The sequence below is a fragment of the Kockiozyma suomiensis genome (genome assembly GCF_038497685.1).
Source record: "Kockiozyma suomiensis strain NRRL Y-17356 unplaced genomic scaffold V2V93scaffold_8, whole genome shotgun sequence".
NCBI lineage: Eukaryota > Fungi > Ascomycota > Lipomycetes > Lipomycetales > Lipomycetaceae > Kockiozyma > Kockiozyma suomiensis.
Genome location: NW_027117671.1, coordinates 648,516 through 676,486, shown reverse-complemented (window position 1 = coordinate 676,486; position 27,971 = coordinate 648,516). Strand labels below are relative to the sequence as shown.

General features: G+C 46.4%; 12 protein-coding genes across 12 annotated transcripts; 5 read left to right on the top strand and 7 right to left on the bottom strand.

The window, feature by feature from the left end:
- Positions 1-556: 556 nt before the first annotated feature.
- On the bottom strand, positions 557-1,287 carry V2V93DRAFT_371158 (uncharacterized protein). Its single transcript, XM_066910437.1, has one exon. It carries the CDS (start codon positions 1,213-1,215, stop codon positions 610-612), a length of 606 nt encoding a protein of 201 aa, XP_066765451.1. The 5' UTR covers positions 1,216-1,287; the 3' UTR covers positions 557-609.
- A 485-nt stretch (positions 1,288-1,772) lies between these two features.
- V2V93DRAFT_380832 (uncharacterized protein) lies at positions 1,773-3,123 on the bottom strand (the record flags this gene model as incomplete). Its single annotated transcript, XM_066912077.1, has 3 exons — positions 1,773-1,950; positions 2,007-2,758; positions 2,863-3,123. 3 exons carry the CDS (start codon positions 3,121-3,123, stop codon positions 1,773-1,775), a joined length of 1,191 nt encoding a protein of 396 aa, XP_066765450.1.
- Positions 3,124-3,310: 187 nt separating this feature from the next.
- On the top strand, positions 3,311-4,339 carry V2V93DRAFT_359436 (uncharacterized protein; the record flags this gene model as incomplete). The annotated part of the gene is made up of 1 exon (XM_066908093.1): positions 3,311-4,339. The coding sequence occupies one exon, from the start codon at positions 3,311-3,313 to the stop codon at positions 4,337-4,339; it is 1,029 nt and encodes a 342-aa protein (XP_066765449.1).
- V2V93DRAFT_371153 (uncharacterized protein) lies at positions 4,325-4,972 on the bottom strand. The gene is made up of 2 exons (XM_066910436.1): positions 4,901-4,972; positions 4,325-4,845 (listed from the first exon to the last, which is right to left on the bottom strand). The coding sequence occupies exons 1-2, from the start codon at positions 4,939-4,941 to the stop codon at positions 4,530-4,532; spliced, it is 357 nt and encodes a 118-aa protein (XP_066765448.1). The 5' UTR covers positions 4,942-4,972; the 3' UTR covers positions 4,325-4,529.
- A 123-nt stretch (positions 4,973-5,095) lies between these two features.
- On the top strand, positions 5,096-6,784 carry V2V93DRAFT_371152 (regulator of chromosome condensation 1/beta-lactamase-inhibitor protein II). Its single transcript, XM_066910435.1, has 3 exons — positions 5,096-5,339; positions 5,395-5,529; positions 5,589-6,784. The coding sequence occupies exons 1-3, from the start codon at positions 5,108-5,110 to the stop codon at positions 6,671-6,673; spliced, it is 1,452 nt and encodes a 483-aa protein (XP_066765447.1). The 5' UTR covers positions 5,096-5,107; the 3' UTR covers positions 6,674-6,784.
- V2V93DRAFT_371148 (uncharacterized protein) lies at positions 6,688-8,462 on the bottom strand. Its single transcript, XM_066910434.1, has one exon. The coding sequence runs from the start codon at positions 8,285-8,287 to the stop codon at positions 6,965-6,967; it is 1,323 nt and encodes a 440-aa protein (XP_066765446.1). The 5' UTR covers positions 8,288-8,462; the 3' UTR covers positions 6,688-6,964.
- Positions 8,463-8,858: 396 nt separating this feature from the next.
- Positions 8,859-14,909, bottom strand: V2V93DRAFT_380827 (1,3-beta-glucan synthase component-domain-containing protein; the record flags this gene model as incomplete). The annotated part of the gene is made up of 4 exons (XM_066912076.1): positions 8,859-9,046; positions 9,106-12,217; positions 12,284-14,526; positions 14,591-14,909. 4 exons carry the CDS (start codon positions 14,907-14,909, stop codon positions 8,859-8,861), a joined length of 5,862 nt encoding a protein of 1,953 aa, XP_066765445.1.
- A 1,003-nt stretch (positions 14,910-15,912) lies between these two features.
- On the top strand, positions 15,913-18,815 carry V2V93DRAFT_371139 (HORMA domain-containing protein). Its single transcript, XM_066910433.1, has 5 exons — positions 15,913-16,148; positions 16,212-17,073; positions 17,163-17,952; positions 18,062-18,219; positions 18,271-18,815. Exons 1-5 carry the CDS (start codon positions 16,021-16,023, stop codon positions 18,532-18,534), a joined length of 2,202 nt encoding a protein of 733 aa, XP_066765444.1. The 5' UTR covers positions 15,913-16,020; the 3' UTR covers positions 18,535-18,815.
- Positions 18,816-19,445: 630 nt separating this feature from the next.
- Positions 19,446-21,705, top strand: V2V93DRAFT_268018 (eukaryotic translation initiation factor eIF2A-domain-containing protein). Its single transcript, XM_066907163.1, has 4 exons — positions 19,446-19,513; positions 19,566-19,635; positions 19,697-19,987; positions 20,062-21,705. The coding sequence occupies exons 1-4, from the start codon at positions 19,489-19,491 to the stop codon at positions 21,566-21,568; spliced, it is 1,893 nt and encodes a 630-aa protein (XP_066765443.1). The 5' UTR covers positions 19,446-19,488; the 3' UTR covers positions 21,569-21,705.
- A 145-nt stretch (positions 21,706-21,850) lies between these two features.
- On the top strand, positions 21,851-23,648 carry V2V93DRAFT_268253 (uncharacterized protein). Its single transcript, XM_066907164.1, has 10 exons — positions 21,851-22,246; positions 22,313-22,394; positions 22,459-22,610; positions 22,672-22,723; positions 22,789-22,876; positions 22,932-22,997; positions 23,051-23,106; positions 23,158-23,198; positions 23,249-23,315; positions 23,374-23,648. Exons 1-10 carry the CDS (start codon positions 22,132-22,134, stop codon positions 23,585-23,587), a joined length of 933 nt encoding a protein of 310 aa, XP_066765442.1. The 5' UTR covers positions 21,851-22,131; the 3' UTR covers positions 23,588-23,648.
- On the bottom strand, positions 23,600-25,628 carry V2V93DRAFT_371131 (PIG-X). Its single transcript, XM_066910432.1, has 4 exons — positions 25,377-25,628; positions 25,178-25,311; positions 24,664-25,118; positions 23,600-24,602 (listed from the first exon to the last, which is right to left on the bottom strand). Exons 1-4 carry the CDS (start codon positions 25,533-25,535, stop codon positions 23,710-23,712), a joined length of 1,641 nt encoding a protein of 546 aa, XP_066765441.1. The 5' UTR covers positions 25,536-25,628; the 3' UTR covers positions 23,600-23,709.
- Positions 25,629-25,960: 332 nt separating this feature from the next.
- On the bottom strand, positions 25,961-27,898 carry V2V93DRAFT_380822 (uncharacterized protein; the record flags this gene model as incomplete). Its single annotated transcript, XM_066912075.1, has 3 exons — positions 25,961-27,388; positions 27,457-27,699; positions 27,776-27,898. 3 exons carry the CDS (start codon positions 27,896-27,898, stop codon positions 25,961-25,963), a joined length of 1,794 nt encoding a protein of 597 aa, XP_066765440.1.
- Between the last annotated feature and the right edge of the window lie 73 nt (positions 27,899-27,971).

The following is a 27,971-nucleotide window of genomic DNA, read 5'->3' as shown; positions in this document are numbered from 1 at the left end:
CCCGGTTGATCAGGTTTCTAATTTTGATTATTTAGGTGATTGTCGTCGAACGCTGTTCATAAAGTATTGTAGTAGCTTAATACAATCTAAATCATAAATCAGCTTGCTGTTTACCTGAGCCTGCCGCAACTCGCATATCTGTCAACTTAAAACATTCTTGCGCACTCCAATGATAGGGTCCCCTCCTAATTTCTGCATACAACACTGTAAATCTAGATATTAACTGAATAAACTCCATCATTGATGTCCAGACGCAAAGTAGAATTATACAATTATACAATTCATCAATTGTTACATAAGAGATTACTTCTCTCGGTATTAGTGCCTTAAAAGAAATGAGGCCGCGGCTTGGCAACAAGCGGCTCATGAGAACAAACAGCGGAGAGGTCGCAACTCGTGGCCTGGAATGTTGAATGAAAGATATGCACTCTAAAGAGCGAGTGAATTAATAAGGATGATAAAAGAGTACATTAGTAGTAATAAAGCAATACACCATAACACCGGGGATGAAAACAAAAAAAAGATAAGATATATAAAAAATAAAGCAAAGAGAACGTTTGTACCGCCATCTAATAGCAAACTAATAAACAAAGAGCAAGCAAAAACACATCAGCGAGCAAGCCCCACACCATCAGAATCATCATCTCGGCCGTATCGTCTCGAGAAGCGTCCAAAAAGCGGTGTAGTCGGCGCACTCGCAGGCAGCGGCGGAGGAGGAAGACTCTTGTTGCGCATACCGGCTTGCTTCAAATGCGACGCATCGACAGCAAACTTTTCTTTTTCTTTTCGCACAGCATGTAAAGTACCATTCGCCTCGACATCGTCAGATGAAACAGTCGAAGAAATACGCGTGGCGCGCGTCTGAATGCCACCTCGCCTGTGTTTACGGAAGAGGAAGAGAACTAAGGCAAGGACGATGAAAGTGCCGACAACGGACACGACCACGGCAATGACAATAGTCTTGGTCGAGGTAGAGGAAGATATCTTTGTGGATGAGAGAGCCGATGTAGTTGTGGATGCTGAAGCCTTAGAGGAAGAGGTCGAGGAAGGCGAGGCTACAACTGTAGCTGGCTCCTGCGTCAAGACAGAGACAGCTGGCAGCACGCTCGTCTGAGCAGACGCACTAGCCGTCGGAAGAGCCAATGTAGTTAGAGAGGCAGATTTTGAGACGAACGGAGCGACTGTTGAGAAGGAGCTTGAGGCGGTATCGACCATGAGCTGCGTGGGCAGCGACGAGTAACTCGATGCCGGCGCGGTGATGACGGAGGATTCTGACGCGGCGGGAGCGGCAAGCAGAATCAGCAACAGCAGCCACAGCGAGGGCCTCATGATGAAGGAGATGAATATGAGGAAGAGCAGGAATAGAATGGAGAAGGGGCGGAGAAAAGAATAGAGGATGAAAGAGAATAAAGCGACAAGATATCTTCAAACCGCCAGGGCCCAGTCTAGCTAATTATGGTTAGCTTCAGGAACCCGAAACCTTGAGCGCAGACGCTGACGTAGCAGTTATAGTGAGCTTAGTAATGGAATGAGAAGTGAAACTGGCAGCAGCAGCAGCAGCATTACGGTTGTATAGGCAATTCTTGATGAAGATATACAATATCATATACAATGCCATTCAAAATACGGATGCAGAGATTTAGCAGGGTTTAGAGCATTACCGACAGCCTGCTCAGTTCTACGCGTTTCACTTCGCCTGGGACAACCGTGCGAAAGATCAGGTGAAATTCAAAAAAAATCTGATAGATCAGAATATAAACCTGTCTGCCTGCTCACTTGCGCAGATCAACAACGGTGAACGGCAGCCCGCTCCTCACAGACGCGTGCCCGGCTGGCATCCTACACGTCGTGTACAGATCCTTTTCCTCATGCGGATGAAATGTAGACGACTGGCGACACGCGGTAATCGCCTTAATCCCCGGTGGATCCGTTAGCCTAAATATGTTCCAGCTGCTTGACATTAGCGTATGTCATTCCACTAGTTTATGTAAAGCGGTCCCACTCACCTCGGCTCGTGCATTGGAGCACAAACAATTGCAATCGCTTCCGCCAGCATCAACTGGTAACTATTCTGAGTATGCACATCCACGGACGACAGAAAACACGTCTGTGTAGGATGCGTATGTATCCACCCCAGCGTAAATAACTCGTTCTCGTCCAAAAAAGCAAACATCCCTTCCTCGTCCGTCGTCGAGCATGTATCTGACGTCGATTCCTGCTGCGGCACGAGCAAATGAGTCACAAAAAAGGCATTCCGGTTCAGAACACCACACAGAATCCCGCAAGTCTCGAGCTTCTTTCGGGTGTTTGGCAGCGCAAGATCAAGAAACGAGCTGCGTAGTTCTTCTGGTACAAATATTGTCCGTAGCGGAGCACCACCTTCTGTATATGCTGTGGCTTTGTGCTCTATTGATGCTGTAGACGTATTCGGGGCGGCTACCGTTGATATTGTGCTTGCTGTATTCGTGGTGATGTGCGCCAGACTGGGGTATTGTCTTGTCTCTGTCTCGGCTACTGGAATTACCTCCTCTTCTCGTGTACCGAAAAAATCCGGTCGGTCATTCATACCAAGCCCACGCAAATCAAAAGTTACAGGACCGCTGTTCTCAACCTGTTGCTCGTCTTCATGTCTTTTCCGTTCTTGCTCGAGTTTTTTGCGGCGCGTGGATATTTCATGACGGCGTCGCTCATACTCATCGTTTGCTTCCTCGATTAATGGTTTAAGCTCTTGAAGTCGAGCCAATATTGGCGCCAGACTCTATATGCCAAAATCAAATCAGTATTTTTACAATCTTTGACTTATCAGAAGCTGTGATTCCTCGGATCAAAACGAGATCAAACGAGAATGAAATCAATTCGCACCTTTGTCATCTTTGAAAGAAGCGTCTTCTCCGGAATCTTCTTTGCCTCAGGATGAGAATGCAGATTATTCAATACCAGCTGTGCATATCTCAAATACAAGATATACGCTTCATCATACACCTGCTCGGCATCGTAAACCCGAGCCTGTCGCTCGAGTGCGCTGGCTGAACGAATCCAATATCGAAGACGCAAAGCCGTGTCAAAGTCATACTCATTTGCGATACTCGAAAGAGTCGCTATCGACCGTGGTTCTCGGATCATTGCTTATTTACTTACTGACTGGCTAGCACCAGTTCAATATATTCATTCAGATCGGTATCGGCTCGGTCAGACAGAGATGTCCGTAGCGCGTACGCTGTAAATTAGATCACGTGTTTGATTTCTATGCGCGAGCCCTGTCGCTTTCTGGCTACTTTCAGGTAAACAGCAGCAACAGCAAGCACAAAGAATGCGTCTGAAAGTGCGATTTCCTAGCAGCGAAAGCTCAGTATTGACTCTCGAAGACTCGAGTACGGTAGCTGACTTATTATCAGCATTATACGCTGAAAACAATGATCTTGTCGACGCCACCGGGGAACTTCAAATCAAGACCGGGTTTCCGCCCAAGGCACTCGATCTTGCTGCGTCGTCGCGGCCGCTCAATGAGATTGGAGTCAGATCTGGAGACCAATTGATTGTGAATGTAGCTAGTTTGCCGGCTGGTGTTACAGATCTACTAAGCCAGATATCCACACCGACTTCAGTTTCCCAGCAACAACCAAAAGAACAGAAGCAGCAGCAGCAGCAGCAACAACAACAACAACAACAGCAAAAGGGAGATGAAGATGACCGGGGTCCACCATCTGCGCCGTGTCTACCCGGATCATCAGTGGTTCTTCGCGTGATGGAGGACGACAACTCATGTCTCTTCCGCGCAATAGGCTACGCTTTACTCCGCAATATCGACGCAATGCACGATCTACGCACTCTAGTCGCCTCCACAATCCAGGAAGATCCCGTACAATACTCCGACGCAGTACTAGGAAAACCTAGAGATGAGTACTGCGCGTGGATTCAGCGGCCGCAGAGTTGGGGTGGCGCTATCGAAATTTCTATCCTGGCCTTACACTTTGGCGTCACAATTCATTCGGTCGACGTGGCCTCGGGACGCGTTGACTCGTTCAATGACGGCATGTCTACCTTTATTGTCTTGATTTACAGTGGAATTCATTATGATACCGTCGCTCTTGCTCCCGAAGGCGTCGAGGGTGTCATGTCTGATTTTGATCAGACGGTATTTGACGACATTGACGGTATAGGTAACCAAGTTCTAGCTTCGGTGAAGAGCCTTGCAGAGATTTTGCGGCAAAAGCATTATTTTACAGATGTTGGAAGGTTCTCAATTAAGTGTGGCGACTGCGGAGATGTGTTTACTGGTGAGCGAGAAGCGGAAGTGCATTCTGTAAATACTGGCCACATTAGGTTTCAAGAGGTGTAAAATGTATATTATTTTATACGCAGATGATAGTCATAGATACGATGATATGCGGCGTCAGTATTGGAGGATTCATCTTGAATCGATATGGAAGAAGAAAATTGAGGCTTCAACTGCATTGACATCTGATCAATTACTGGCGCTGAGTATAATCAGCGCAATATATGGCGTAAAATAAATGGCTCATCTCAAATCATTCCTTCATCTCGCTATCCCCCTTCTTACTCTCCTCGTACTTCTTAACATACTCCTGATACTTTTGAACTCCAACACCAGCGGCAGCATCGATTTCAGCAGCCGTAATCGGCATCTCCTTCAACATCCTCACTCTCCGCTTATGAATCTTTCCCCTTCTATGCACCGTCTGAGCAAAATCAGTCTCAAAATATTTTGCACATTCAACACAGTAAAATTGGCCAAGGCCTGGTTTATCTTCGTCCACGGGTTGTGATTGTAACTTGCGCAGTGTTTCGGGGGTGTTGATATCTGAATGTACCTGGTCCAGGTCCCTATCTCTTGTCAATACTAACACACTCTCTATCGAATATAATACCAAATGCACACCTTGTCCTCCGCTTCGTCTTTGATCTTCTTATGGAACCCATTTTCTCTACTGCACGTTCTTCGAGGTAGCTGGGATCAGTTGGGAGCAAACATCAAAGAAAATATTATCCCAAAGAAAAATATAATACCCTAACCTGCGCCGCATGGAAGATACAGTAAAAATGCAAACTTTGAAACATTTCTTCATAGATTCATATACGATCTACAATGAATGTACTACAACCCTCAATAAGGCGGCAGACGAAGATATTTGCAAGGTCAATATCCTTGTTTGCAGTTAAACAACAGCAGCGGCGACAGCAGAAATGGGCTCGGTCAGGAATAATTCTGGCGCTTGCCGGTGCTGCTGCTGCTGCGACAACGACGTATATGTGTACTCCACACATTTCCGCTGAAAAGAGCTCTGAGAAGGCAGCTGGAATTTTATCTGATATCGGGGGTGAGTCTTTAACTCCGAAATTTAGAATCTCATATGTTAACATCGGGTATACTAGTTTGGGCATGGGGATACAATGGTACAAAGTTAGTATCTCCGCAGAGCCAGAAAGAAGCAATCAAGACTCCTCAACAAATTCCATTCTTCGACGGCATGGAAATCAGAGATTTACGGCTTGGAGAAGATGTTGGAGGTAATATCATTTTGGAAACTTCTTTAAATATTAACTTACTGAGTAAAGCGAAAAATCAGTGGCTGTTACTTCGAAAGGCGATGTACTTGAATGGGGAACCGGTTTTGACGAAAGCACCTCAATACCTCAATTCATTCTCAAATCGCACAATATTAAAAGCGTTCAAATTTCGCGAGGCAGAATCTATGCGGTTTCTAAATCTGGCGACAAATTATTATCCATCGCAACCTCAAAAGCCGAACAGTTGCAAGAACAGAAAACTGGGGGCGCGAGTAAATGGTTTTTTTCAAAAACGTCTCCTCGACAAGTCAAAATTCCTATGCAAAGAGGAGAAAACATCAAACAAATTTCTGCAGGCGAGAAGCATATTCTAATCCTAACTACCAATGGTCGCGTATTTTCCAGCGCAACAGGTTCTCACGCTCAATACTCTTCCGAAGGCCAGCTAGGAATCCCAGTCCTGCTAGACGACGATAGTAGTATTCTTCCTGAAGATCCACACGAAATATCTACCCTGCGCGGTATCCGCATTGCTCAAATTGCCGCCGGCGCCAACCACTCTATTGCGCGTACCGAAGACGGTAAAGTCTGGGTTTTTGGCTCGAACCTGTACGGTCAACTCGGAATGGACTACTCCATCAACACAGCCTTCATTCCTATCCCAGCTCTGCTTGCTCTTGATAGGCTCTACAATACCCGAGGCGAAGCGAAAGTCGCATGCTCCTCCATTGCAGCAGGCGGCGACACGAGCCTGTTTACAGTGACAAACTACAAAAAACAAACTGACGACCTTTGGGTTTCCGGCTCGGGTCTGCATGGTCAGCATGGATCAGGACACTACGCTCACACGCTCGGCACTCCGCAACGTATCAAATCTTTATGTAACCTCCCCATTCTTTCAATCAGTGTCGGAAAACGGCATCTGGCAGCCGTGATTGACACCCACAGCGAATCATCCGACCAGCGACAACTGATGTTTTGGGGCGGCAATGACTGGTTTCAGTTAGGTAATGGCAAACGCTCAAACATTGCTCTTCCGTCACAACTCAAGACCGACAATGTTGTTTCAAAGAGTACAAGCAAGTTTGAAGAGACTGTCGTCTGCGGAAATCTTGGTACGGCATTGTATTGGCGGAGAATCTAATGAAGCATTCTCTCTTTTTTTCAATAGCAAATCTCCTTTCTTAATGAGCAAAAGAGACACAAAAATTGTATTATAAAACAAACGAATCAATATATATAATTTAGACTAGAAAATAAGATAAAAAAAATACTCCTATATTTTCCCTTCGCAAGCTCCCACAAACCGCATATAAAAACAAACACAAAATTTACCAACGTAGAAATGAGTAATCAACAATCATTTTCATAAGAATAACAAAAAAAAAGAAAAAAATCAAAGCGTTATTGGCATTGAAAAATATTGGCGGTTAGCTTATTCAAGGTGCTGACTCTTCATATCCATGATACGCTGTCTCTCACGCTCACGGTTCTGCAACGCCTGCCGCTGACTGACGTCGTAGGTAGGTAACTCTTCATCAGGAGCAGGATCATCATCAGCTAGATACCCGGGCGGCATAACCATCGGGGAAGAATCTGATGTAGAAGAAGAGTGGATCGAGGCAGGCGCCGCAGTAACTTCGTTAAATATTTGTGGCCGATTTTCGGCGGTCCGCAGCGAGATAGGCAGGAATCGCGCAGGAGAAGACTCCGCTGATGAGCTAGAGCTAGATCTATTCGGCTCCAAAAAAGCGCCTAAGTGAAGCTCGCTAGAGTCGATAACTACTGACTCAAGACAAATATGCGGCCGCTGCACGATGAGCTCGGGCTCATCGCTCGCCTCTAACTCGGCATCAGACATCTCAGAATCGTAGCCAACCTCGCTTGACTTATTGTAGCCACTCTCAGTTGCATGCGCGCGCACGATACGATCAACGACAAGTAACTGCGTCGCAGAGAACAAGAGGGGGTACAAGAAGCCGCTCATGACCACCTCGGCACCAGGTCCAAGCATCCACGTCCGGCTAAGAAGGATGTATACCACTAAGCGATCAAGATCCAGCCAAGTAAAAACAATTGTCCAAGCAACGCTCTGCGCAGCTGCCAAACACACCGCGAGCACCAGCGTCTGCGCGATGAAAACAATGAAAACACCCGCCGAACCAGAGTACACTCCCGACCTCATTCCGAAGTGGCTTCCAAGCTTGCCAAGTATCGCGTACGTGCCAAGGTGCAAACCCCAAACAAGTGGCAATCCTACAACACACTCCATCAGTCCCGCGACGGTTGGTAACCGACATGAGAGACCGGCCGCTAGCCGATCAGGCGCTGACGAGGCACCAACAAAGCCAGTGACGGCCGCACACGCGAGCGCCTGCGCAACAAGCTGCCTCGCGCAGTCAAGTAACCAGATGCCCGCTCGCCTCCGCCGTCGTCTATTCTCTGCTCGCCGCTGAATAAAGAGTGCGAGCAAAGCAACCGCAAGAACGGCTAGCGCAAGACCTGGCTGTCCTCCTCCCCCGCCCACATCGCCTCCTCTAAATCGTCCCGCGAAGCACGGTGGGTATCTGTCTCCAAAATGCGGTTCATGCAACCGGTGTGGTGGTAGCCCATGCTCAAATCCAGCAGGAAACAAACCGCCGCCGCCAGCAATCGGAGCGTGGTGTGGTAGTGGTGGCGGCGGCGGAGGAGGAGGAGGGTGATATCCATCATAATCGTGGAACATCCGCCTTGGTGACAGTCGTTCCACAAACTGCATTCTCTATGCTTCTTTTCTAAGCTCTTCCTGCTTCCTTTTCTATTATTATCCTGAATCAGTGGTTTCTGGTGTCTCGTAGCACTTGTTTCTCGCCACAGAGTAAAGGAGGAAAACAGTCTCTAGATGAGCGAATTCTAATTCTGGATTCTCGGCTTGCGTGGGCCGAACTGCTGAAACCCTACAATTCAACTATGACTAATATCTTTGTAATCCACCCTATCCGTTTCTGGCGTTTCGATTCACCCTGTCTACTTAAAAATTTTTTTACACAAGCAGAGCTTAATATAAACCACATGTAATAACTAAAAATAACAATAACAATAGCAATAATAACAATAATAATAATAATAATAATAATAATAATAATAATAATAATAATAATAATAAAAAGAGTAGTTGTAGAAAATAAAATACAGCTATAACATTGATAATTTCAATTTGTTCTATCATCCATATCATCCAAGTTCCTTTCCATTCCCATCTCATTCTTCATATTCTCCAACTTCTTTACACATATATCTCATTTCACTATTTAATTTTTTTGATTATGATTTTAGACTCCGTTTCTTTACTACGCAGCAGTCGATCGCAACGAAACAGATGACGACGAGTGCGCAGCCCTTGACAAACTACTGAACGACGACAACACCCAGTCAGGTGCATTGGGACCAGTATCGTTGTTGTCTTGGCCCCTGGGCTGAATCAGTCCGGAGAACGTCTCTGGCAGACTATCCGCAATATCGTCAGGCATGTATTTACCTATTACCGCTCGTTAGCATCACTTCATCTCACTAATTCAAATTTAAAAAAAAACTTACCGGCAACAGCAGGTGCAACAATCAACACAATAAACAACACGAACAGTCCAAAGTACAAAGTAGCATACTTTCGTACCATCCGCTTGCGCAGAGTGGTCTGCTTCATCGAGAAAATCGGCTGACGAATCTGGCGCGATGGACGAAGCCAGAAAAGCATCATCGAGTGCCACTTATCAATGAATGGGAAGCAAACGGCAGGGCTCATCACAAACAAAAGTAAATGTCCAAGAATGAAGTCGCCGGCAAACATAGACAACTCAACGACCTTGCACACAAATTCACGCGACGGCTGAGTAAAAGCCTCCCAACCCATTCCACTACCGTACCACTTACCAGACCACCACGCGCGGTTTGCATGGTCGTGCTTGAACTCTCTGGTCAAGCAGGTAACAGTCAAAATCTTGAAAATAAGACGCTGCACAGACATGGCAGCAATCATTCCCAAAAGAGCCTTCTGGAACTCCCAGTTCTGTAGAAGCCACATAACCTCAAAGAACACAATCTGCACAATAACTGCAATTCCGTGGGCAACGCCGGCAATGATCGCCGAGGTCTGCTTGCAGCACATTCCCATTAACGGACCAGCGCAGCACGCAAGGCCAAACAAAACAGCAAGCGTACCCATGTTGATCACAATTGGTCCAAAGATGCAAATAACTAATCTAAGAACGGAATTGACCTCAGTAGCATTAGCAATACCGGTCTGTGCATTGATGTAGAAGTAGGGAATGACGGTCGTAGCGGCAACAATTAGCGGACCAAATACCTCGGAAAAGAAGATATTGGTAAAGTGCGCGCGCGGAATATCGCTCACACCACTCTCAGACTCGTCACCAAGCGTCTTGCGTTTGTAACCGGTAATGCGAGTACGAACAAGTCTGCAGTATCCAATCCAGGAGTTTTTATGCCACTTTGTGTTTCCGCGAGACAACCATCTGATAAAATCACGGTAGTCAAGGAAGAAATCGGTCCATGCAAACTGATGAGGATTGTACAAGAACGGTGACTCACACATGGCAAACAGCGAAATCCAGAACCACAATAAGGCAGCGTTCCACATGGACAAAGTCGCAAACAAAAGCATAGCAAACGATCGTGCGCCAAAGTAAATAGCCGGGCCAGCAAATCGTGAGTACAATACCGAGAAGGGAATACGCGTGAAGGCAAATCCACGACCAGTACCAATGTAGCGAGCTCCACCGAAAGACAAGTCAGTCAACAGCGAGTGGGCGTAAATCTGGCAAACAAAGACTTCAAATAACGGCGATGTAGATAATACATGCTTAGCCAATCGCTTCGCGGCGTGCCAAGGTCCACGTTCCATAATTTCCTGTACAATCAAAGGCACAAACGAGATAAAGAAAACGATGAAGATAGAAAGAATGCAGCGCTGAACCCAGTTAATAACAGGTTGAGTCGCGTAGCATCCAATGGGGTACAAAGGATCGGTAATCGGTAAGTTCTTGTCATAATAGCACGAAATAGTCTCATGAGCAAGCGATCCAATGTTACAAAGCACAAGCATAAAAAACTGCACAGACAAAATAATGAACAAGTTGTTAATATGGAATCCAGGATGAGCATAGTAGAAAGACAAGAATCGGTCAAGCGGAAGCTGAGTACCAAGATAATAGTACTCACGCGACAACATCTGCTCTCCCATACCAGCTCCAATCTTAGTCGTAAAGTTGAGAATTGAACCAAATCCAAGATCACGTCCCTTACCACATTGGTAATATTCGCAATGTTTGATACGCCCACCACGAAGCAAAGCGTTCATTCCAGCAAAAATATCCTCGTTCAAGTGCAGGCCCTTCTGACCTTTGGAAACACCACCACGAGTAGTCATGAACACACCATTGAGAAAATCAGGATGTCCGTAATGAAGCTTACCACCGATCTGAGCAAGAGTACGAGCGAAGAGAGTTCCAAAGGTCTGTTCCTTTCCGGCAGCAATGTCACCAAGAACACCAATGTTTTCTGAAAAAATGTATTCACGAGCACCAAGAATGGCAACAGGGCTGTAATCGGAACTAGGCTCACCAGGTGTATAAGGGTTGGTATTGTCGGGAGTCATCTCCTCAAATTCAGCAAGAACTGAACGAATCTTAAGGCACTCCTCAAGATAATTGTCCTGGTTGGCATCAATGAGTTGAATATACTCGCCACGGTAGAAGATCAAAGCATGGTTCTGATTGTCGGACTTTCCGTCGCCGAGGATAGGGTTACCGGACAACTGAATGCGGAACTTAGGGCGGCGCTTGCCGTTCTCCATAATTTCACAGTGACCGTCTATCAACGCAGAGTAAATACGCGGTTCTTCTCCCTCGTTAAGAGGAGCCTCCTCGTCAAGGTAGGCAATTTGAAGATCTGGGTAAGCTCGAAGCAAAAACTCGGTGTTCTCTAGCTCATCAGGCTTAAACTTAGCCAAACGCTGCATCGAAACCAAAAACTTGAACTTGCGGCGAGCCATGCGCTCAAGCTCACGCTCAAGCTTATCGGTATTGCCCCCAAACATCTGGACAACCTCAGGGTTCTCAACACGGTAAAGAAGCTTGATAGCACGCGAGTAGTTCATAAATCCAGAAACGGTACGGTACAAAGTCTGGTAACGAAGCGAAGCCCAGATACGAGTGCGAAGGGTGTACTCGGGAGCCGCGGTTTTGAAACCAACACAGTAGAAGGGCAGATCATCGATCTTGGACTTGACCGTGTCTTCCTCCTTCTCATAGTTCATACCACCGTTGAAGCTTCCAGTCTCCTCAGCAAGAATCTTTGTATCTTTGACAAAGCACTCCCACTCCGATGGATGAAGGTGCTTGAGATACTCGAGAAGAGTGACGCGAGCAAACTGGTCATCCTCGCGGATAATCTCACGAAGCGAGAGAAGAATCTTCTCCGAGTAGTGGGGAACCATAACAGTGAACGTGGGCATGTTGTCAACAGGAAGAGGTTCAGGGATAGGAGTCGACAAAGACTGAGCAAAGAACGAAATACGACGCTCTGCTTCAGAACCGACCGGGAAAAACTCTGCCTTAAACGAATGGTCTTCCTGTGCAACGAAGAAAGTGGGCGCGCGGAGCGTGCGCTTGCCTTCTTGCTCAGAGGGAACCTGGAAAAAAACAAAGTTAGATTACAAACAGAATACGCAAACCAAAAGAAAGTGGAATAAACTTACCTGGTGGTAAAGAAGTTTCTGAACGTGGTCAATTGCAAGTAAGTGTTCACGATACATAGAGATAACAATAGCATTCCAAATCTGAGAAATTAAAACCTTGGGCTTGTATTTGATCTCCATGTCGGTGGTAGCAAGAACCTTTGAGTATATACGCTTGGGCAGACGCGAGAAAACATTACGCCACGGAGTAAGAATCGAGACACCGAGGTAAAAAGAGCGTGCCACTGAAAAAACAGCGTTCCAGATAATGTACCACATATACGTATCGAGGAAAAACAACACAAGATCGGTAACGTACATCATGATCAAAACGATAAGAGGCTGCTGACGGCAAAGAACCTTGCCAAAGTACTTCTCACCGGTACAACGATCAATCTTCATAGTACTCAATAAGCGAATAGGGTCACGCAGAGAGAGTGTCAAGAACCAGTATGACTCAACAAACTTGAGAAGGAAGACGAAAACCCAGAGACCATAAGACATCCACATATCATTGCTCTTGAGACGAGGGAACGAGGCAGTGAACGTCTGGTTCGCAACATAACGACGTGAGTTCTTAATAGTGAGATTGCCGAACAGCGAACCCAAGGGCATAACGCTGAAGTAGATGTAGGTGAAGATAGCAATAATGAATTGAATAACCCCAAGAACAACTGCACCGTGGTTCACATCATCAAGATCAACAAATCCAAAAATATAAACCGCAGGAGCGAAGTTGATTGCAAAGACAACAATCATGATCAAGAGACGACGAGTAAGATGCTGCGCACCAGCCCAGTTGCGCGGCACAAATGCCCATTCAGCAATAGTGGCAACAATGTTAATCAGCGAAGCAACAGAACCACCAAGACCAACGGCAGACCAACGGAACTGCGCCTTGGGCTGATTGTTGAGCATCTGGTTGTAGTGGCGCGTATAAAGCGTGGGAGAATTGAACGCGGTGTAGAACCAGAACATGGTAATGTGGATGATCCAGATACGGTTGAAGTTAGTGACCATGTGAAACCACGAGCGAGTTTCAAGGTAGGTCTTGAAGAAGACGTTAGACCATTCAACATCTCTGAGCTTTGGGAAACGCTCCTCAACCGGGATATCAACCAGACGAGTACCATCTTCAAGAACGATGCGCTGAATACCTTCGGGGTACCAGAAGAGCTGGTTGATGTCGTCGTAACCAATGACTTTGTTGTGGTCACGTTCACGGCGCACATACTTGCCCTCGATAATTTGATAGCCCTGGTCACGAATGAACATGTAAATGGGAGTAATAATAGTGTTCAGGTACTCTCCTTCGGGTGCAGGTTCAACCTTGGCTTGGCATTCGGGGGAGCTGTAGTAATCATCAGCGCAACGGAAGATGAAGCAGAGAAGCTCAGAGCAAAAGCGGGCCTGGTTGGCTTCACCCCAGCAGAGCAGGTAGAGGGCAATCTGGCGCGTACGCTCATGCTGAGACATCTGGTTCATGCGGGCCTTCCATCTATACTCTGCAGCTTCAAGCGAATTATCGCCCTCGAGTTCCTCGAGGGTCTGCTCGGGGTTCTCAAGAGGAGCAACCTGAGGAGTAGGATTGCTGTTTTTCTTCTTTGAAAAAAGTTTTGATTTAGATTTCTTGCGATGCTTCTTTGTGCCAATTTTCATGTTGCGGAATCCGACTTCGTCATCGAGGTCAAGATGAGCAGCAAAGTACCATTTCTTGTAGTTGGCGTTGTCACCTCCGATGTAATCGGCATGAAGCGACAGCAAGGCCTGATTAGGAGTCATACGCGAAGCTCGCGAGTCAAGAAGAGTCATGAGGTGGTCAAACATGTTACGCATCGAGTCACGCTGGAAACCAAACTTGTTGGTGAGGTCAATAAATATGTCCTCAATCTCCTCCTTGGAAAGGGGAATCTGGTTATCAGGGGTCCACGTCGGGTAGAGCTCGCGCGAAAGGGCCGGGGTGTTTGCAAAATTATTTTGATAGTCGAGTCCATAGACAGGAGTCGAAGCGCCAGACGAGCGGTTGCCATTGAACGACGCCTGCGATGACGTCGGGCGATAAGCACGAGGCTGTCTTGCGTCCTGCGCGTACTGCTGGTAGCGCTCGTCTCCGCGTCCATAATAATCCATTTCAGCGGCACGAGCCATGTCGGAGCGCATGGTGAAATCCGAGAAGGTCTCAGAGTCCTGGTCGGAATCACGGCCACGACGCTTACCCTTGTTTGAGCGAGAGGCGTATGGAACGTTGGCAGCAACGGGAGCATCTGTAAGATAAGGAGTCAGAAACAAAAAAAAATGTGTAGGTAAAGCAAAAAGAGGAAGACGGACCATATGCATCGGCAGGGGCGGCAGGGTAGGCGTCGGCAGGATAGCCATCATACTGCTCGTCGTAGTACTCGCCCTGTCCGTCGGCAGGATAGTAACCGGCACCCTGGTGGTAAGCCGGGTCTGCGTAGGCAGGGTCTTCAGGGTCGTAGTATTGGCCGTCGACGGGGTAGCCAGCCTGATCGTAGTGAGCATCCTGAGCGCCGTATCCGTCGTAATTGTCATAAGCGGGGTCATATGGCTGCTGCTCGTAGCCATTCTCGTAATAGTCATGAGGGTGCTGACCGTCAGGGGCCTCTTCGTATTGCTGGTGCGAAGCCATGGTGCTGGAGAAAAGGGTCAGCCAACGCGTACGAAATATAACAAAATGTGCAAAGGCAATAAAAAAAAGAGAAGCAAGAAAAAGGGACTGTAAGAGAATATTTACCTCTATATCAAGCGCTGGATTGTGCGCTGTAGGGGCAAGAGTTGTTCCTGAAGGAGATAGGGTTAGTAAAAAAAGACGCATGAAAAAATCTACGCGTGGGAGCAAGCGTGATACGCGCGGCCAATGCAGATTTGCACCACCGAACCTGTCTACATCGCCGCCGTCGTCCAGCAAAAGTAGTTCAGACCAAACCAGATGCAAAAAAAGCTTTGCAGGTCATTGGCAAAGAGAGCTAGGAACGTGGGCAACGGGAGGCGCTGAGCGTGACGTGATAGGCAGAGCGGGCTGGAGCAAAACGGACTGGCACGACGCGTGCCTGCGGCGAAGAGCGGACAAGGAAAAGAAGGAAGAGGAGAAACACACCAGCGCAAAGTTTGAGCGGGCAACAAACAGCGACGATGGGAGGAGAGGAAGGAGGAGGAGGAGAGAAAGGGAGAAAGGAAGCGAGAAGTGAGAAGGGAAGGAAAGAAGAGAGCGGGCTCGGGTCGGGCTGCGCACACCGATCCAGGGTTTGGTGTTACCTAGTTAAAAATAGCAGCATTGCCTAATCGGGCCGCGCGGCGTCTGCTCTGCCTCGCACTTTTTATTGCACCTCTTTTTTTTCAGTCTCCAGTCCTTTGGAAGAAGTCCTCCGAATGCTGAGCGGCGGAGCAGTGAGCTGCTTTCGCTTTGGCTGCTCAGTCCTGAAAGCTCCTGAGAACTCTCGCATGCTGCACCACGCGCGCTCTTGTTCGGCCACGAGCGCAAGGCACCAGGCACGCCACGCTCCAGCCTCGCATCAGCCTCGCATCAGCCACTGTGGCTGGCCAACGCGTCGCGCACGCGTTTTGGCATGCGGAAGTCTGTTAATCTGGGTCTACATTCCGGAGATCGCCTTTGCTTTCCTCATCGCATTCCTGGCTAACACGCCCTGGACCCTTCTCTTCATTCTTTCTATCTCTAATCTATCTCTGTTTCTGTCTTTCTGTCTTTAGCCTCTTAAAGTTCTGTCTTAGAGTTCTGTCTAATGGCCCAGCTCCTGCGAATCGCCCAGCCGGCGGCGGCCCAGCAGGTGCTACACACCTCGCCCCAGCAGTCTCTCGAGTTTGTTCAGACATTCATCTCCGCCTCGTTTGGCTGCCTCACCTTTCTCAGGTCTGTAGTCGCTCTTGGTCTTCCGCCCTTTTGCTGTCTCTGTTCTTATCTCTCTTTCTCCAGAGGCCTCTTCGCCGACGACAATTTTGCCGACGAGCGCTTCCAGGCTGACCCTTCCTCGCGCGACCACGTGCGTCTCAAGCTTCTTCGACGCGGCGTCTCTGCCCACGCCGATAGCCTACTCGACTGGCTTGAGCATGGCATATACGACGCCCTCGAACGTAAATATCTTTCGGCGGTAGTCTTTGCCGTCTATTGCGACCCTGCTCATCCCGATCGCCTACATGAGTCGTACACCTTCTCCGTCGACTATCGCGACGACGCCCCCTCCTCTCTGGCCCTTCTGCACTCCTCAGGCGCCTCTTTACGTGTCGGAGTCAGTCCTGGCGATGTCCGCAAAAACCTGCAGCAGCTCATGCGCCGCTTCATCCTCCTTACCCAAAACCTGCCGCCATTGCCCGACTCGCGCTACGTCTCTGTCCAGCTCATATTTGACGATTCTTGTCCGGCAGACTATCAGCCTCCAGGCTTTCGCGATGCCTCTGCCGACAATGCTCTACATTTTGCCGTTGCAGCAGATGGCGACTCGCTCTTGCGCGAATCTGTTGGTTCTCTCACCACGGGTTGGCATGCTCTTGCCCTCAACCTATCCTGTCTACCAGAGCGCCAGGACATAAAACCTTCCCAACTAGCCTTGTCGCAGGATGTAGAAGCATTTTCGGCCCCCCGCCGAAAAAAAATGCGCGTCCATAATGCCTTGGACGACATAGCGTCGCCAAAATGGGGAATTCCCAGTGTAACGACGCGCGCCAATGCTCCCCGCCCTACGCCGACTTCGTCGTTAACCTTAACTTCGAACTCTGCCGTGGCTCCTGCTTCCTTTGTCAAGGCAGAAGATGCCGTGCGTGACGCTCTTGGTGCTATAGTACGTCGTCGTTAATCTTTTTTTTTTCTGATGGCATTGAAATTCTACGTCTCTATAATTCTACAGCTTACTAACGCCGTCTTTGGCAGTTCAATGACAGCTTGACACAGCAAGATAGTGTGACTGCTACTCAGCCACTCACAGAAATCTCCTTGCAATCTTCTGCAGAACCTTCTCTGCCATGCATACCAAGAAGCTCTTCGCGCGTGCCAGCCAAATTTCCCACTGAGCCGCTGTCATCGCCACTGCTTCCTGCTCGTCAAAAGAGAAAACCAGCAAAGGCGCCATCGCCTTTAAATCCGCAGCCAACTGCCAGCTCTTCAGCTCTAGGCAAGTCGCGTTCTACTACCAATTCCTCCTTGTCTTCACCTTCACCGCGTAGTAAGAAACCTGCAGTCCCTCAAAATTTGCCACGCCAGCGTTTGCAAAATGGCGCTCAAGCGGCTGCTGCAAGGTCTCGGTCCGTGCGCAAGACCCTTGCGCCGCATAAGCCGGCGTCCCGCTCGCCGCAGCAGCGCGATACTAAGTTACCTGTAGTAGTCGACAGCGAGCAGCTGGAAGATGCCAGCCTTGTGTTGGCTTGCGAGTGCGGCTACAATGAACATGATGACTTATTTGACCTTGTCGAGTGTGCACGTTGCTCAACCTGGAAGCATCTTTATTGCTATGGCTTCCAGCACACGCAGGACGAGGCCTTGCAATCCGAATTCGTTTGCTGCTCATGTCAATATAGTAAAAAGTCCATCGCAGGTCGTAACTTACAGAATATTGCAACGTTGGGTATTTTTAGACGCGCTATCAAAGTTCTGTATTCAGACACTTTCAGTCGCATTACAAAGCGACCTGGAAAATTTGTCACTAATTTTGCAAAGATTCTAGGTAATTTTATCTAATCTCGTGTTCTTGCATTGCTTTGCCTCTGCATTAAAAATTTGGCTCTTGAATAAGTGTACACTCGAAGAGTTTATCGTGCTGACATTCCAACTAGGATCTGCAGAACTAAACTCGGTTATGCGACTTCTGCAGGCCGAATCCATTCTTATCTTTCATGCCGACAACTCCATTCCCGAGCTCGTTGATACGCCAGAAATGCGTGCTTCTCTGACTAAGAAATACTTTGACACGAAACGATCCATCATTGCCATCGTATGCCTTTTCATACCGGCTTATGAACCACTACTGACTTCAATTATTTAGGCTGAGAGCTTGCATACACTTTTGGATGATGCGCCCGCGGCTAACTCTAATATCAATCGCGCTAATTTACCTTCCTCCCCCGATGAGTACCAGAAGCAACAGCTTCTTGGTCAGCAGGGGGTAGAGATAGCAGCTGATCTACCTGTCTCTACGAATCTGAGCCAGGCGCTCGAAGATATTACAGTCAAGGATGAGTCATTCCCAAGCTCGCCGCGGAAGCGCAAGATAAGTGTCGTTGAGATGCCCATTAATCCGACGTTTTAGTATTTCTAGCCTCTGATTTATTTTGCTTTGCTCTGCTATAATATTTTGCTGTGAAATATACGTGATATGTCATTCGTCGGTTGGCTGTTTTGCTGACCCTGACATTTCGGTTTTGCTGACTTTCCTTGAATATGTGAGAATAGCTTGAATTGCTTATTGCTTTACGTGATTGCATGAATTGAATGGCTACAATATAAAACATATTAGCTCATTTGTAACCATTTAGTAATCGTTCCCCCTGCAAATCCAAGTACCAGCCCCACTTGTAAAGTCAGCATCGACGCGTGGTTCAAGCTGTCCAAAGAATCGAAAAATACAAAAAAAAAGTTGACGCCTAAAAAAAAGAATTTAGAATATCAGAAAAACGAGAGTGCTCATTTTATTCTCGCCATACTGTCCTTTTTTGTTCGATTCAGCAGCCAGCGAAATTAGCAGAGAGGATTAAAAAAATCCCAAAAAATTTTCCTATTCTTTCTCTAGGCTGAATGAGCAGTTTAGCTCGGTAAATTCTTTGATTGCACTTCATCGGTTTCCCGGACGTTTCATTACTCGACCCAAAAGTGATTAGTTTTTGCTCATCATTCACACACATCTAATCTACCTACTGATTGTGCATAACCAAAAATCCGATTTTTTTTTGTCTATAAGGCGGAATTAAAATATTGTCACTCTCTAAGTCATATCAATTGTGGTAAGCATTTTTTTTGCTCGTGATCTACGTCGGTCGATTTCATACCAGCCAGGGTCAAGTATTAAGATCAAGCTGGATCATCTTCAGATGAGCCATCCGGTAAAATCTGCTGAATTCCGCCTGATTCTCAAGCTTGTCCTCTGCCTTTTTTTTTACTATTATTCAACTTGCATGAGGTCATTGTATCGTTAAGATCAAAAGCTAACATCATTTGTGGCTTGATAGCAAAGCAGTTACCTACATTTTGACCACTCATACACATAATGTTATCAATTCCTCAGCTATTTTGTACGTCTGTGACATCAATTACTTTGAAACTGTTGACTGACAATGAAACTAGATCGAACGTCGAAGACTATTGGTTTGATAGACTCTGCTCCGCGCTACGCCGAGGTCGCAGACTTTCAAAAGTATACCACCTTTGTTATAATTATATATCAGCCGGTCTCATCCTAACTCGTACACCAACAGACCATCCGGTACCACCCGCACGTGCGCATACTCTCCATCTGGTGGACACTTTGCCTACACCACCGTCGACACAGTCGTCATTGTTGACTCAACGACCGGCACTGCTCTGCAAACCATCGCTCTACCGAATGTCTACGAGATCAGGTTCTCACCCAAAGGAAACTATATATTAACATATGAGAGGCCAATCAAGACTGAAGAAGGGCAAGCTCCTCATGCGAACTTCAAGGTTTTCGAAGTCGCTACCGGCGAACAGTTGGCTCAGTTTGTGCAAAAGGTTCAGACCACTGCGTATGTTATCCTTGTCATGATTTCTCTCGATTATAAGTAGAAATAAATAGCAAGAACTCTAATGTGTTATACAGAAATTTTCAGTTTACTTTCGACGAAAAGTTTTGCGCCAGAATGGTCCCTAATGAGTTGCAGTTTTTTGAAACCGCAAATTTGGGTTCTCCTTCTACACAAAAGTTACGTCTCGAAGGCATGTCATCGTTTGCGATTTCTCCTGGGAATAGCTATTACACGGCCGTTTTCGTTCCTGAACGCAAAGGGAAGCCAGCTCTAGTTGATGTCTACAATGTACCTAGCTTTGGTCGTCCACTGTCGAGCAAGTCGTTGTTTAAGGCCGAGAAAGTGGTACTCAAGTGGAACGCACTAGGCACGAGTCTTATTGTCTGGTCTCAGACTGAGGTTGACCAAACAGGCAAGAGTTACTATGGCGAGTCAAATCTCTACTTGCGCGGTATTGCAGGCAACTACGACTGTCGCATTGATCTCGACAAAGAAGGCCCAATTCATGACGTTGTATGGTCGCCTGATTCGCGAGAATTTGCAGTTGTTTACGGGTACATGCCTGCCAAGACCATGATTTTCAACAACCGCGGCGAAACTATCCGTACGCTACCTCTCGGTCCGCGTAACACGATCCTCTACTCTCCTCACGGAAAGTACCTTATCCTTGCCGGTTTCGGAAATCTTCAGGGGGAAGTTGATGTTTATGATCGACTTGCTGATTTTAAGAAAGTAGCGACGATAGACGGTTCGAATACCAGTGTTTGCGAATGGTCGCCTGACGGGCAATATATTATGTTTGCCACTTGTTCACCGCGTCTACGTGTTGATAACGGCGTCAAGATTTTCCATGTCTCGGGAAAACTCGTTTATGTTAATGAAATGACCGAATTATTCTCCGCTTCGTGGAGGCCTGAAGATCCCGATACTTATCCTTTGCGCCAGTTCGAAGCCGCTCCAGAGGCTCACTCATCCGCCGTATCTGTTGAGAGTAAAGCACCGGCAAAGCCTGCTGGCGCATATCGACCACCCCATGCACGTGGAAGTGCGACGCCGATCCACTTCAAGCGTGAAGACGAAGGTGGATTTGCCATCAACGCGGTCGATGCCGCACAGCAGCGCGTACGCTCTCGGCGGATAGTACCTGGAGCTGCGCCCACTGAAGATGATACATCTGCAGCTGGTGGAGAAACGATGCTATCCAAGACCGCGTTGAGAAATAAGAAAAAGCGTGAGGCAAAGAAGGCTAGAGAGACCGCTGAGGCCGCTGAACAAGAAGCTCAGAAAGCAACGCCGGCTGTTGTTGCCGCTGCTATTGCACCGGCGAACGCAGCCGGCGATAATGGCGCCGTAAATGCATTGACTCCACCTCCTGGATTGGATATCACAAATAATGGCGTCGCGTTTAAGAGCCCGCAGGACGAGAAGAAGTACCGTGGTCTAATGAAAAAATTACGTGCTATTGATGAGTTGAAGATGCGACAGGCTGGTGGCGAGAAGTTGGAGGATACGCAGTTGGCGAAGATTAAAACTGAGGAAGCTGTTAAGAAAGATTTGTCCGCGCTTGGGTGGAAGGAGTGAGGTTGCAGTATTTATGCGTGGGTTACTAGAAGTAGGAGGGGAAAAAGGCTTAATTTTACAGGAAGACCTAACGAGAAAACAAATTTAATAAGAATTATTTTCTAAAGTGGATTCATTCGCCTATTGACAAATTTGCTCCTTTTTTTATTTGTTTCTCGGGTCATGCATATTCATAAAGCTGTATTTACTCTAATGTTTTGTTTTTTGTGCTTTGTTCACTATTCATATCTGCGCTAATTTTCATTTTTTGTTCACTCTTTACATCAATGTGCTATGAAATCTGAGCTAGAATCTTTTTGTTATTCATGTATGCTTTGTATATGTGCGATTTTATTTTCTTTCAATTGGCTAGGTGCATATGCGCTGTTCAAATCTATTTCGTATTCAGGATTTGGTAGATATTATATATTAATCCCAATTCTCAACTACAATTACTGCCCGTGCTTACTTCCCGACTATCATAATCATAAATCACGCTGCAATCAGTGACGTGGCATGCTCGCAAAATTCTCGAAAAAGAGTATCAGATTTAATTTCTTATTAGCAATAACGATCCTAGATCAATGTGTTCGGAGGAGACGCGCAAATGCCTGGTAACTGGCGCAACCGGGTTACTTGGTCGTCAGATCATGAAACGGTTAACGGAATATAGTCCCCAATGGACTGTCATTGGAACAGGTACGTCAAATTCATTTGTGCGGAATACTAGACTGTTTAAATTCTGACTTGGTTTTGTGATTTAAGGATTAACGCGGGTGGTGAATCCGATTGTGAAGTTAGATCTCACAGATTTGGAGGTCGTTACGCGCCAGATCAAGTCAGTGAAGTAAGTATTAGAACCAACATAACTCGGTGCCCTAGTCGATTCTAACCACTATCTGACATTTCAGTCCCTTGATAGTTATACACTCTGCTGCTGAGAGACGGCCTGATGTTGCAAAAGAAATGCCGGATCAAGTCGAGTTGCTGAATGTGACCGCAACAAGACATCTCGCGCAGGTCACCGCTGATTTGAAAATTCCTATGATTTACATCTCAACAGGTACCTTACACTTAAGTGTTATTGAACGAAGAATATATAAACGACTGACTGTTCTCTATAGATTATGTATTTGACGGACGGAATCCACCTTATGAAACGGAAGACGAGACTAAGTATTGGCAATTTACTGTGTCGTAGGTACCAGCGATAATTGCTGATTTCGTGACAATTGTCATAGCCCTACAAATTTCTACGGACTCACGAAGCGCAACGGTGAAATTGAGACTCTTAAATATAATCCTGCGGCTATTGTTCTTCGTGTTCCGGTATGTACCAATTTATGGTCCGTCGCCCATTCTTGAGTCTAATGCGGTTGCGCAGGTATTATACGGCGACACCACCAATGACTCTGAGTCCGCTATAAATTGTTTAGTTGATGTAGTTATAGTAAGCGGAAGTGGAAAATGATTTGACTATCTCAGAGCATTAATTTTATTTAGAAATCGTCACAAAATAAAGCGATAGCTATGGATAATTGGCAGCTCAGATATCCAACGTGAGTTATGCTCAGATTTCTCTTGTTATAGTCTCTAACTAAACAATTTAGGAATGTATTCGATATTTCTCGTGTTATAAAAGATATTGCGGGTACGTTACTTTTTTGCGATGCTTCTGTCTAGTCTAATCAAGCAGTATAGAACTGGCTATATCTGGCAAGACAATCCCTTCGATTCTGCACTACAAAGCCACCCAGAGATATACCAAGTACGCCAGATTATAGTTTTACACTAAAGAGATCATATGCTAATATGCAAATAAAAAGGTATGAGATATGTACTATTTTTGCAGAAATCCTCGCCGTCCCCGTGTATCTCGAGCCCGTCGATACAGCAGATCATGCCCAAGCATCAGGATCAGTCACCAGACCTTATGATTGCCATCTCTCAAATAAGAAACTTATTGAACTTGGAATAGATGTGAGTTTTGTTGATTTTAAGGAGTGGTGGAAGCGGAAGCTGCTTCCTTCGCGAAGATAATCTCAGAAATATAGATTGAACTTAGGTAAATTATATTTACATTCAACTCTATAAACAACTATGCCAAGAACTATAATCTATGTACCCCTTAAAATTTCTGTAAATCTCTTGACCTTTACATCTCATTCGGATTTTGGTTCTTGTTTTTTCTGTTCTGCTAGCGCTTTGCTAGCTGGCGCCACACCCTCATTTCTTTTCCGAATACCGCCGTCGCGAATGTACCCACAAATGACTTTATAGGTGATCCATACACAACCCAATAAAATAAAAATCACAGTCCACGGCTGGACATATTTATACGACTCTAGTGGTACTACCGGAATACTCAACTTTGTGACCAACTCTGTATGATTATCAGGAGTGCTTAATGTCATATTTGGCAGCAAGTAATGAAACGAGGTTCCGGGTGCAAAGTATTTCTCGTGACCAAGTGAATTACTGTCAAAAGGGCCTGACAGCATTGACGTTTCATCAGATCCATTACACGCCCAAAAAATAGACGGCCATGGCATATCATGGATAACGGCTGTCGTGTTCCAATCCGGCACCTCGTACCGCGAATGCATCGGAATTTCAATCTCAGCCGCCTGAACCGGTAACTCGAGCTCGGCCTCCGAAGGCGTAATCAGTTCAAGCAGCATCGTGCTTCCCCACTTGTCAACCATCCATACCGGAATTTCAAGATCTGTCTCGCCCCAGATCCCGACCACCCGCTTTACACCTCCCGCCTGTGCATCAGCCAGATCCGAGATCTGGTACTTGTCCACGAATATAAAGTTCGGTAAAATGTAAAATCCATAAAGACCGCAGGTTGCGGGCACATCTGTAATCTCAAATTCCCCAGTCTTAGGATCCTCGACCTGGTTTCGCGATTTAACGCGAGGTACGTGTAAATCGCCATAAACATTCGTAATGTGTTTAGGATGCAACCCATAAGGTAGCCTAAAATCTGGCGAGTAAATTGCTGGAGCTTTTAAACCTCTGTGACGCGGTTGAAAATCGAAAAGGGTAGGCACTATACAGATCTGTTTCAGTAAAAATGAATCCAATGCATTTGAGATCCATTTCTCACTTACCAAATTGAGAATTGTCACCCACAACAGCTAAGATTCCTCCAAAGGTCATATCACCATCAGGATCGTCGCTTAGCTTGCCTAATAATCCAACCTCGACTTTATGATTGTTGCTGTCCAGTCCTGGATTGATTGTCTTTGTCCAGTGGCCGTAATACCAATATACCTCAACAACAAGGCGACCCTTGAGTTTTCTCGCCGTTTCTTCGGATCTTGAAAAAGAAATGCTTATACTATTTGCCGTCTTTAGTTCTGATAAATCACCGAGCGGAATATCTTCAGAGTCATCGGTTGCCGAGATAGCGGGATAAGTGCTGTCAATATAGGAGATCAGAGTATCGGTTGCGACAGATGTTGAGTAAAGGTAATAGCCGTATGGTAATTTAATGAACGAAGCTTGGCCAATGCAAGGAATTCTCGGATTCACGGCAGAACGAACGAAATTGCAAAAGGAATCCCTAGTCAGAAATAAGTATATTTCGCAGAACTCGGACTCAAAAGGTCTGACACTACTCACCAATTGAAGCCATTTTGGGGAACTACTGTAACATGAGTACCCCATTGTATGGTTCGATCAAATGGCGATACATGCGCATAATTGTCTCTCGATCCAATCTCGATCCGAATGTCTTCGACAGAGTCAAGTATATTCTACCAGCGTCGCAATGTAAGTATCATTATCACCATGACAAACCAATCTCCAAATACAAACACACCTGTTCCTTCACCAGCGGTCGTGAGACAATTATACGATCTTGACGTGTACCAGGAACTGCTTCTAACTCGAGTCTTTCAGCCGAGAGCCTGAGCGAATCTGGCGTATCACGGAAATTGTTGGGCACAATGAACGTGTACCGCTGTTTTATAGCAGCCATTACCAAATAACGACTTGCCTCACTAGTCAATCAGCACACAAAGTCCCTTAATCCTCTTAGGTGGATAATTGTGCCTGACCTTGCTGCTTAAGGACGAATTGAAGATGGCTGGGCTGACTACTATACACATAATGGAATAGATTGGGTAGATTGACACAAACCCCTTAATTTTCAGAGGGGGTATTAAGCTCTTGATGACATAATAATATTGAGTTACTGCGGCTGTTGATATAGGAGGAATATTACATAGTTCTTCTACAGGTTATTGCTTGTTTAAATTGATTTAACGCTAAATTGCAATATTCATAGCTAGATATTAACAAAAATAAAAATTAAAAAGCAATAATACTACAATTTGCACTACTCGGCACAAACTTCAACATATCGGAACGACATTCTATTCCGCAAAATATAAAACCAGCAAACTATTTACCGCCTCGTCTGCCTCTTCTGGCTCTCATGCCATAGATATCTGGTTCTGACGATTTCGGTCCCATATCGCCTCCCTGGTTGGTAGGCATTCGTCTACTAATGGCCTTGCTGGACACACCAGCACCAATCTCAATATCCGGCTCCTCAATCACCAAATTATCCTCCAATCGCTGACCTCCAGTACCACCGTATTCAGCAGTGGTAACCCACCGTTTATCAGCATCAGTCAGACGATCGATAGGGATCGTAGACACGCCACTCGAATACTCGCAGCAATCTCTAGGACCAAAGCCGACTCCCCAACGACAGCGAAGAGTGAAATCTTCCTCCGAATATGTCTCCATGGTGTTCTTAATAACTTCTGCATCAGATCTATAATACACCTTCACAAAAGCGCATCTTTTGTCCTTGTTCATAATTACGCTCTGAACAGGACAGCACTGCTCAAAGATAGAAATTAACTTCTCTTCTGACATGTGAGACGGTACTCCACCAACAAACAAGGTGCGACTAAGAACGCGAATGCATCCGCTGGGAACAGTTGGATCTCTAGACACCGACTTTGGTCGCTTCTCAACAGTAGCACGGGGATAGATGCGTCCTGGAGGCGACGGCGATCTATAACCACGAGGACTGCGAGAGCGATAATCAGGTGACCGTCTACCACGAGGGGATCTACTTCTCTCTCTGGCACGTCTGTCAGGATTCATGGGAGGCCAAGAAGGCGTCTGAGAGGCGGGCTGCGCCGGTTGCATGGCTCCACCAGCTGCTTGGAGAATCGAAGCAACTTGCGTGAGCGGCATACCTTGGGCTAGAAGCAGCTGCATCAGTGCCACTTGCTGCTCTACATTTGCAGTCGGCGCTTGCGGCTGTGGTGCTTGAAAACCTGGGAAACCTGGAATTTGCATTTGCGGCTGCGGCTGATATTGCTGCTGACCCGATAACAGAGGCAATAAAGAAGCCATATCAGGGGTTGCAGATGCAGTGGAAGTAGGAGGCAGAGACGTCTGTGAGACACCAGCCAGCAAACTTGTCAAGTCAATTGGAGCTTGCGAGGAAGGTGGCGGGGGAGGCGGCGCCGGAGTTTGGCTAGGAGCAGCAGTTGCACTCTTCGTTGCCGATGAAATGATATCTTGCAATGACTGAACTCCATTTGGTTTGGCTGTTGGAAGAGCCGGAGTCGGAGTCTGCGAAGCAGTGCTTCCAGGCTTCGCCATGTTGGCAAGAGCTTCAAGAATTGATGAGGTGGACTGAGCAGGAGCAGGAGTAGCAGAAGACTTTCCATTCTCCGTAAGATAAGAAGGAGGAGGACGGGGAGGTGTCGTTGAGTTTACTTTAAAATGACTTCGAAGAGCTGCTAGAAGCTGAGGCGAGAAAGTAGCTGCCCGTTCCCAGATGTCAATGAGTTTGACGATTTTATCCTTAATCAATCTAGTCAGTACGTTTCCTCCTACATTAAAAACTATACAATTTATATAGAGTTGCTTACCTTTTGATCATGTGGTGCTGATGTACTGTCAGCCATCAAACTATCTATGAGGTCTGAAATGCGATACACAGCAGCAGCAGGTGTACCCTCTGGAGAAGACGCGGAAGGTACTGTATCCGCCTTCCTTGCCTCGTCATAATATCCACGAACAATGGCATCTATGACATACAAAGCTCCCAACTTATACTCAGATGGTGCTTTTTTACAATGTGTGTAAAGCTTTTGAATCAAAATAGACTCATACTAGGAAGTGAAATAGTGTCAGTTGCTGATTTAAGATATTCTACTACATCAATTGGTTAATACGGCTACCACTTACCTTAACATTTTGCATAGCAATCTCCGAAAGTCGCCGAATCTTTGATCCGGATACACCAGGGGCACGCAACTCTAGCATACTAGCCAGCAGGCCCTCAAACTCTGTAACAACTTCTGAAGACATATCTAGGACCAGATTATATTCTGAGAGATTTTTTTGCTTTTGGTACAGTTGTATTAAGCCTTATATTCACTTT

What these genes read in the sequence shown, in the direction of transcription:
- V2V93DRAFT_371158 (XM_066910437.1), bottom strand. Translation starts at nt 1,215, where the DNA reads ATGGTCGATACCGCCTCAAGCTCCTTCTCAACAGTCGCTCCGTTCGTC.
- V2V93DRAFT_371153 (XM_066910436.1), bottom strand. Translation starts at nt 4,941, where the DNA reads ATGGGTTCCATAAGAAGATCAAAGACGAAGCGGAGGACAAG. An exon ending in AAGACGAAGCGGAGGACAAG is followed by an intron (nt 4,846 to 4,900) that starts GTGTGCATTTGG and finishes GACAAGAGATAG; the next exon opens with GGACCTGGACCAGGTACATT.
- V2V93DRAFT_371152 (XM_066910435.1), top strand. Translation starts at nt 5,108, where the DNA reads ATGAATGTACTACAACCCTCAATAAGGCGGCAGACGAAGATATTTGCA. An exon ending in AATTTTATCTGATATCGGGG is followed by an intron (nt 5,340 to 5,394) that starts GTGAGTCTTTAA and finishes CGGGTATACTAG; the next exon opens with TTTGGGCATGGGGATACAAT. An exon ending in GCTTGGAGAAGATGTTGGAG is followed by an intron (nt 5,530 to 5,588) that starts GTAATATCATTT and finishes GCGAAAAATCAG; the next exon opens with TGGCTGTTACTTCGAAAGGC.
- V2V93DRAFT_371148 (XM_066910434.1), bottom strand. Translation starts at nt 8,287, where the DNA reads ATGCAGTTTGTGGAACGACTGTCACCAAGGCGGATGTTCCACGATTAT.
- V2V93DRAFT_371139 (XM_066910433.1), top strand. Translation starts at nt 16,021, where the DNA reads ATGGCCCAGCTCCTGCGAATCGCCCAGCCGGCGGCGGCCCAGCAGGTG. An exon ending in GGCTGCCTCACCTTTCTCAG is followed by an intron (nt 16,149 to 16,211) that starts GTCTGTAGTCGC and finishes CTCTTTCTCCAG; the next exon opens with AGGCCTCTTCGCCGACGACA. An exon ending in TAATTTTGCAAAGATTCTAG is followed by an intron (nt 17,953 to 18,061) that starts GTAATTTTATCT and finishes CATTCCAACTAG; the next exon opens with GATCTGCAGAACTAAACTCG.
- V2V93DRAFT_268018 (XM_066907163.1), top strand. Translation starts at nt 19,489, where the DNA reads ATGTTATCAATTCCTCAGCTATTTT. An exon ending in ATCAATTCCTCAGCTATTTT is followed by an intron (nt 19,514 to 19,565) that starts GTACGTCTGTGA and finishes CAATGAAACTAG; the next exon opens with ATCGAACGTCGAAGACTATT. An exon ending in GAGGTCGCAGACTTTCAAAA is followed by an intron (nt 19,636 to 19,696) that starts GTATACCACCTT and finishes GTACACCAACAG; the next exon opens with ACCATCCGGTACCACCCGCA.
- V2V93DRAFT_268253 (XM_066907164.1), top strand. Translation starts at nt 22,132, where the DNA reads ATGTGTTCGGAGGAGACGCGCAAATGCCTGGTAACTGGCGCAACCGGG. An exon ending in CGCCAGATCAAGTCAGTGAA is followed by an intron (nt 22,395 to 22,458) that starts GTAAGTATTAGA and finishes CTGACATTTCAG; the next exon opens with TCCCTTGATAGTTATACACT. An exon ending in GTTTAGTTGATGTAGTTATA is followed by an intron (nt 22,998 to 23,050) that starts GTAAGCGGAAGT and finishes AATTTTATTTAG; the next exon opens with AAATCGTCACAAAATAAAGC.
- V2V93DRAFT_371131 (XM_066910432.1), bottom strand. Translation starts at nt 25,535, where the DNA reads ATGGCTGCTATAAAACAGCGGTACACGTTCATTGTGCCCAACAATTTC. An exon ending in GACCGCTGGTGAAGGAACAG is followed by an intron (nt 25,312 to 25,376) that starts GTGTGTTTGTAT and finishes CGACGCTGGTAG; the next exon opens with AATATACTTGACTCTGTCGA. An exon ending in CCCCAAAATGGCTTCAATTG is followed by an intron (nt 25,119 to 25,177) that starts GTGAGTAGTGTC and finishes ATTTCTGACTAG; the next exon opens with GGATTCCTTTTGCAATTTCG.